The sequence below is a fragment of the Cupressus sempervirens genome, chromosome 2, assembly GCF_028749045.1.
Source record: "Cupressus sempervirens isolate cs-2001-9-10 chromosome 2, ASM2874904v1, whole genome shotgun sequence".
NCBI lineage: Eukaryota > Viridiplantae > Streptophyta > Pinopsida > Cupressales > Cupressaceae > Cupressus > Cupressus sempervirens.
Genome location: NC_143119.1, coordinates 394,409,956 through 394,417,546, shown reverse-complemented (window position 1 = coordinate 394,417,546; position 7,591 = coordinate 394,409,956). Strand labels below are relative to the sequence as shown.

Sequence of the window (7,591 nt, the reverse complement as noted above, 5' to 3'; positions counted from 1 at the left end):
ATTTATAGGTTAATACCTCTGCAAATCGTGACTAAAACATAAGCTGTCTACGCGATTTCTGTGCTTCTTTTGGCTGCATTTTTTTGAGGTCAAGGGCAACATTTTTTTGGGAGAAAACACAGTTTGTTTTGCCAACATCTCCTTGCTTATGCTGTCTTAGACAAAAAAGCCCCTATTATGATCAAAATCAGATATTTTTTTGACTGCAAACTCCATTTTTTTGCTATTTCAACCTCCATGGCCGTCGACTGGTTTTTTGGCTCGAAACCCTAATTTTTGGGTTCGAAATTTTTTTGTTTGCAGATTCTTGGTGGGTTTTTCGAGAGCTCAACTAGGTTGTCGTCCGATTTTTCTAAGTGCCTCGATTTTTGTGCCTCAATTTTCAAGCCAACGGATTCAAAAAATGACAGCATATTCCTTCTGGGTTTTCCGAGCTCTCTTCTAGGTCTTTTGTATTTTTGCCTTGAAATTCATGCCTGTTGAATTTTAGTCTTGAATCTTGTACCTAAATTCTTCAAAATGGCATCTTTGACTAATTTAATGTTGGAGGGTAGTCTACAATTCAATGGCTACAATTATAACCACTTGAAGCAGCGCATGTTAACCATCTTCAAGTATCGTCATTTGGATGAGCTTGTTCTAGGCACAAAGACTTCTCTGACCTCCAACCAAACCAATAGCACAAGTTGTCGAGCTCCCTGATCGAGGCAAAGCTGCATTTCTCGCCTTCTATTCATGTTTTTCGGGGTTTGTTGATTTTCTCGTTAAAATTCATTTCATGTTGTCTGTAATAGGCAATCTTGCGTGAGATTCTGGGTTTTACCATTTTCTCCACAAAAACTAAGTTTTGTAATTGCAATCTTTTTTGAGTCATAGCACTCTTCTGACGAAGCTTCTTGGTTTCAGCATTCTGTAGATCCAGGGAGGGTCTTTGTTATCCCATAATGTTCTGACATCCATACGTTGACCATTAAGGGAAGGTATTAAGATAATATCTAATACTTTCTATAATGGTCAACTAATTGTCTGTAGTCCATCTTTCAGTCTAGATAGGAATGTTTCTCCTGTCTCTTTTATCTTCAGTCCAAATAGGAATGTTTCCTATCCTGTCTTCAGTTTTGTTTCTAATTTCATCTTCAGTCTACGCTGTTTCTTTTAGAAACAACATCCTTGTAATTCTTTATAAGGAACACGTTTGTTCCTCTGTTAATCAATCATCCAAAAATCCGTTAATCTGCCAATTCTTGTCTACTACTGGTTATGCTTTCATATTTGTCGGGGTTGCCATTAGTTGGGCCTCAAGGCTGCAACATTGTGTTTCTCTTTCTTCTACTAAAGCCGAATACTTGGCTCTTTCTGAAGGTGCTAGAGAGATGATTTGGTTGCAACGCTTGTTCAACAATCTACATTGGCAACAAGATGCTTATGTTTTTTCTTTTGATAGTCAGTGTACAATTTTTAGGGCTCATGATCATTCTTCTCAGCAATGCTCCAAACATATTGACAAACATGCTCACTATGTTCATTATGTGGTAGAAGAAGGAAAATTAAAGGTTGCCAAAATTGATACAAAGATCAATCCGATGAATATGTTGATGAAGGTTATTGCCAAGGAGAAGTGCGCATTTGCCATGACTTCTCTTGGCCTTGTTAAAAAGAAGGAGGTCAGCATGTAGAGGAGGGGAATGGATGATCAGTTGAAGCATACGTTGTCTTTAGGTGGGAGATTGTTAAGTATGTGAAGACCAATGGTCTCCTGGGATTTTCCCTCCAATTATTCTGTCTCTTCAGCTGATCGCTTGTGATCTATAAAGGCTGATTGCATCTATTTGTAAACTTACTCTTCACAATCAATAGTATTCCTCTGCTCTCAGTGTAGACGTAGCCACGATTTATGATGAACCACAATAAACTTTGTGTTTATGTGTCTTGATGATCTGCACTTTTCATTTGCATTCTTAATTAACCTTTCACCTCGAACTTGCACGAGGATCAAACACCTCCATAATGGATTGAAGTTTTGAGCCATCGTAACCACCAATAGCATAACTGCCAAAATCACACATCAGTATCAACATTTTAGAAGGGCAACATTTAATACGAAGTACACAGGTTGATATAAATTTGATTTACTATATTAAATCAGTTTTACTGAAGACATTCGATCTTTCATTCAACACAGCTGCAGACAAGTTCAATTGCTTCCTATTCATCTCTTCATTTTAGACCAAGTAACCCTCGATAGGATCAGATCTTTAAATCTAATCCTATGTTGCCAGAAGTGAGAAATGTAGGGCCCATTTACCGTTGCACCAAAAGCCATGACTGTTAGTGAACATGGAACACCACATAATTAACCACCTATGGGCAGGGGAGCGTGTCGCATCACCCAACAATCTCCCCCTCGACGTGCATACCAGGTGCTTACGCGGGTCGGGAAGGCATCGGGGAGATTTGAACCCATGACCAGGCCAAAACCAGGCTCTGATACCAATTGTTGGGCCCATTTACCGTTGCACCAAAAGCCATGACTGTTAGTGAACATGGAACACCACATAATTAACCACCTGTGGGCAGGGGAGCGTGTCGCATCACCCAACAAGAAACAGAAAATAGAACGACATGATAAGCAATGCAATATTAAAAGTTGTGTTTAAAAGAAACAGATATATGGATAGATGGTAGATATTGGCAGGAAACCTTAATTAGGCTTCGAAATGGCTGTTTGCAGCAGAGAAAATTGTTTCAGCTGTCGAAATTGCAACCTAGATCTACTTCTCTGAAGGTATCAAACTGGCCAAAAAGGCCCTTCTATTAACACTCGGAGAAGGAAATGTTCTCTACTTATTTCTGAATTATATTCTTATTCACCATAGTCCAAGCCATCCCCATCTCCCTTGTAAAAGTATCTTGTTCTGAAGAAGTAGTGTATTTGATGTCTTTAAAGCTCTCACTTGCTAGCAATTCAGAAAGCTCCAGCATCCCTTTCAACACTAGTACTACTTTGTTCATGGTTGGTTTCTCTCTCGGACACCTTATGAAACAACCCAAGGAAAGCTTCACCCATTTCATTGCTTCTTCTTCATTAACCTGCTCCAGCAATTGTTCGTCTAACAAGCTCAAAGCGAAGTCGCATCCTTGCGTCTCGATAGAATTTGAGATGGATTGCAATGAAACTCTCATATTTTCCCATTTGCAACCTGTTAGGAGCTCTAGTAAGATAACTCCAAAATCTTGTACATTTCTGAATTTTTCATATTGCAAAGCTAGATCCAAATTTTGCGAAATATGTTCAGAATTCATATCTATGGGATTCACAAAAGGAAAGCCACAAAACTTGGGGGTGAACCGTTCATCAAGGAGTATGTCCATACAATTTAATTGGACATTCATAAACCGTTTTCCAAAGTCATCATGGAGATGAGCAATGAAATGTGCAATGGCGATGCCAATTTTTTTCCTTATATTCCAGTTGAGAATGCTCCTGGGCCGAAAAAGCTGTCCAGCAAGAGAGCCCATTACCATGTGATCGTACACCATAAATGTCTCTGATGAAACCCCACGCAAGCGAACAGCATTGGGATGATGCAGTTGCCACAGCATGCTTATCTCCTTCACTGAATTTTCCAGTAATTGCTTCTTCACAGTTACATGAGTCCCATCAGACAGAACACCCTTCCACATTAGGCCTGAAACTCCTGAAACTTCCCTGGAGAAATTCTGCGTTGCATTTTGCACTTCTTTGTAAGAATATTGCCGAATGTAATCAGGAAAACTGAGAAAAAGTTTTATTTTGAGATTTGAAGGTTGAGCTTTCCGCTGATAAACAGGGCAGGAATTAAAAAACTCAGGAAACTCTCCTTCGAGTGCTCTAATTATGAGCTTCTCCTCGTTTGAATTCACAGCTCCTTCATCTGATCCTTGCTCTTCATCACACCTGATAAGTTCAGCTATATCGGATTTTCTGCAAATAGCATTTCATGAATTTCGGTAATGAGAATTCTTCGGGTCCACTCTTATTAGCAAGAACTTCACATATCTCAGAAAATCTGAAACATGGGCAAAACTAGGGCGGCGATCTGGATCAGTGTCCCAACATTGTCTTATATAATCGGCTAATATCGACGGACACCAAGGTGGTAATTTGGGCCTTTTGTTTTGAACTACCAGTCCATAGACATTCCTGGTATCCACTCCCTCAAAGGGCTGCAATCCCGTTAGTATCTCAAAACAAGTCATGCCGAAGCTGTAAACATCTGCTTTATGAGTATATTGCTTCAGAATCTCCCCATCTCTTTCGAAGTCCTGTTGGGGATATTGAAAGACTTCTGGTGCCCTCCAGTAACAAGTTCCCCTGGTGACTTCTGCGGACCTGAAACTATAAAGCCTCAAACTGGATTCCCCAAAATCACACAGCTTAACTCGGCCGTACCCCTGTGCTTTGAATTCTGGCACTTGTGAAGGCTCTATGAGCACATTAGAAGCCTTGAGATCCATGTGCATGATTCGTTGGCTATGAAGGTACTCCATTGCCCTTGAGATTTGAAGCATTGTGTCAACTGCAGCAGGTAGTGGCAAAGGCGGTCTCCCTCCCACTCGCTCTTCCAGTATCCTATCCAAGGTGGAGCTAACGAACTCCATGACAAGATAGCAATATTTTTCGGTCAAACACACGCCTATCAATTGAACAATGAAAGGGTTTTGCAGCTTTGCATGAACGGCAATCTCCACTTGCAGGAGAGAGTCAATATCCTGGCAAAACATGGGGATCTCCTTCACGGCAACCTTCACTCCAAGCCATAAGCCCTCGTACACTTCTCCAGAAGAACCCTGCCCAATAACTGAGAGCCTGGGAACCAAATCTTTAGGATCAATTTGCAGCCATGAAGACAAATGGCTGCCCGTAATGGCAGGCTCGTTTCGAATGGTTGCTTGCAACTTTGCCGACATGAATCTTGCAACCCCCAACTTCCATTTGTCTTCACCACTCTTACTCATTTCATCAGGAGCCTTCAACAGCTCTTCAAAGATGGTAATCAGTCGTCTCTTATCTTCATATTCGTCATGAACCCTAATCAAATCGCACATCTCTGCACGGAAATCCCCCATTTTCGTGCAGGCTGCTGCTGTGTAGCTCTCGTCCGTTTGGCCTTGAGAATATAGAAGATTTAGATGAAAACAGAAAAGAGACCACGCGAGGTCGTGTACGTGAATGGCGTAGGCCTCTCCAGTGGTGGACAAGGTAATGGATTCGATCCACCAGTTACTTCCCGAGCACCGATTCAGATATAATTCCGCTTCTTTTACAACCCGATAAACTTCTTTCCAAGTCCTTTGCATAATTTTATTTCCCTCGAACCCTAATTTAGACGTGCTGCAAAGCATGCTGCTGGTGAAGCAAACCTCTTTTGCAGGCCTCAATATACGCCAATTATTTGCAGAATATGAAGTGAGCTTGGAAACAAAAGAATGACAGAGATTGTTACATTGGGATGAGCTGTACCTGAAATCTTGAGGCCGGTAAAAGAAGATCCTGGCTAAACAGTCAAGAACAAGCTCCTCAAAATCTTTGTCCGTAGCACTACTGAGCTTCCCCATGGCTTAATCGATTTTATGATGTCCCACAGAAAATAAAATAAATTAGAATGGAACGAAGTCTGCAGAATGGCTGATATTTATGCTTACAAAAGTATGATGAACGGAACTCAAACTAATGTGATAATCTGGCTAGGTACCAAATGCATAATTGTTTTCCCGCATTGAATTCCGCAAGGGAAAGGGCAAAAGCAGAATCATTTGCCGAAGCGGAAAAGACGAGAAAAAATCACACTTGAATCCTGCTGAATCCTGAATGGACTGAATATTATAATTTATTAATTTTAATTAAATAATAAATAATAAAATCTATACCTATTCTCTCGGCTGGGTAGAAACTTCCTATTTCAGCAGGGAGATGGGGTCCAATCGTGATTGAAAACTCTTTTCTTCAGCGCACCTAGGAGGGTTTTCAACTAAAATGAGAGTTGGAGTCGATTATTATATAATCTTCATATTAATCAACACATTGTCAAACTAGTAAACGTTTATGGTGATTTTGCTTTTGGACTTGATTGTGTATGTTTTTTCCATCATCGAGGAGTAAATGTTTCTCAAGGTTGCATTTATTTTCCGGAGGCAATATACTTATCAAACCATTCAATACTAGAAGTTGGGTGCTAATATATAGGTGCAATGACGAAGATGAGCCTAAAGATTGCAAAATAATTAATTGTGTAGAAGATGAAGATTTAATCTCTAGAGATTCATTTATTTATTAGTCTTATAAGGTCTGTTATTTCTATAAGGTAATTTATTTACATTGTCAAAAATTCATACAAATAAAAAAAAATTGTTTAGATTCACAATGCTAATTGTAGAAAAATGAAAACATGTTCAAAACTATGCAAAATCAAAAAGCTCTAATTTGACGTGTCAAAACTGGAATTATATATAAGTAAATCATAAAACCATGAAAGAAATTTCTTTTTTTTTAAATATATTATTTTGGTTAAATAAATTAAAATAACATAATACACAAATTAAAGCACTATTGCAAAAATAATTTAATTTTAGTTATTTTCATGCATAAATCTAAGAGTTACAAAATCTAGATTAAGTTAAATTATCTTATGGTATTAATAGAAAAAATAGTTTAAATAATATCAATTATAATTCAAAATTTATATTATTATTATTTTAAATACATTTCTTCAAAAATCATATAGCTAACTAATAAATGAATACAAAATCACCTTATATCTAAACATTTAGAGTAATTCAAAAATAAAAGGTTAAAATTATCAAACAATAAAATCATCGTTACTATTTTACCTAAAGTTGCATGCAACATATATTCTTTCATTTACCCAATTTACAAAAGACATCTTAAATATAATTAAATATCTTATAAATATAGTATTCTAAAATTGTTAAAATTGCTCAAGAAACTAAATTTACATTAAATTACATTTAAAATTCTTTAATTCAAAATAAATTCTTAATTGGGGATTATTAAGGGTCCTTAATACTTAAGATTAATTATGTAATATGTAGCACCTAATTTAGTACTGTAGTTTTTTGCAATACTTCTATGTAAAAATTGGAAAACTAAAATAGTAAAGCATGGAGCTCCAAACTTCTCAAAGCCATAGATCTGCTTGCAAAGAAGGGTTTAGAGAAAATTTTGGATATAAATTAAGATTTGATCAATTTCTTCATTTGACTATTGTTTATTGAACTCTTTTGAAAAATGTAAACATGTAGCTATGTGAAGGACATCAACAAAACATGCAAAAGATTTGAAGGAAATTTCTAAATTAGCAAAAATAGAATGAAATTTATATAGAAATATTATTAAAGGAAATAAAAAGAATGGAAATAAATAAGAATAGAAAGAATTTAAAAAGAAAACAAATTAAATTATGAATAAAACAATTTAAAAATAATTTAAATAATCAAAAATATTGTCTTATGATTTTTTGGTGGAAAAATGGAAAATCTGGGAGCAAAGCTCCCCCATATAAGCACGCTTGATTATTATACTAGCATTTTT

The 7,591-nt window shown here is 37.1% G+C and overlaps 2 protein-coding genes across 2 annotated transcripts; both read right to left on the bottom strand.

The window, feature by feature from the left end:
• Nucleotides 1–2,613: 2,613 nt before the first annotated feature.
• On the bottom strand, nt 2,614–5,866 carry LOC149572796 (uncharacterized). The gene is made up of 2 exons (XM_089813870.1): nt 5,736–5,866; nt 2,614–5,600 (listed from the first exon to the last, which is right to left on the bottom strand). The coding sequence occupies exons 1-2, from the start codon at nt 5,794–5,796 to the stop codon at nt 3,979–3,981; spliced, it is 1,683 nt and encodes a 560-aa protein (XP_089669996.1). The 5' UTR covers nt 5,797–5,866; the 3' UTR covers nt 2,614–3,978.
• Nucleotides 2,845–3,932, bottom strand: LOC149572797 (putative LRR receptor-like serine/threonine-protein kinase At1g53420). The gene is made up of 2 exons (XM_089815884.1): nt 3,904–3,932; nt 2,845–3,775 (listed from the first exon to the last, which is right to left on the bottom strand). The coding sequence occupies exons 1-2, from the start codon at nt 3,930–3,932 to the stop codon at nt 2,845–2,847; spliced, it is 960 nt and encodes a 319-aa protein (XP_089672010.1).
• Nucleotides 5,867–7,591: the final 1,725 nt, after the last annotated feature.

Excerpts from the sequence above, each read along its gene's own strand:
- LOC149572796 (XM_089813870.1), bottom strand. The coding sequence starts at position 5,796 with ATGATTCTGCTTTTGCCCTTTCCCTTGCGGAATTCAATGCGGGAAAAC. Across the intron at positions 5,601-5,735 it reads GGAAAACAATTATGCATTTG|CCATGGGGAAGCTCAGTAGT; the intron begins GTACCTAGCCAG and ends AAATCGATTAAG.
- LOC149572797 (XM_089815884.1), bottom strand. The coding sequence starts at position 3,932 with ATGAAGAGCAAGGATCAGATGAAGGAGCT. Across the intron at positions 3,776-3,903 it reads AAGGATCAGATGAAGGAGCT|TTTTCCTGATTACATTCGGC; the intron begins GTGAATTCAAAC and ends ACTTTTTCTCAG.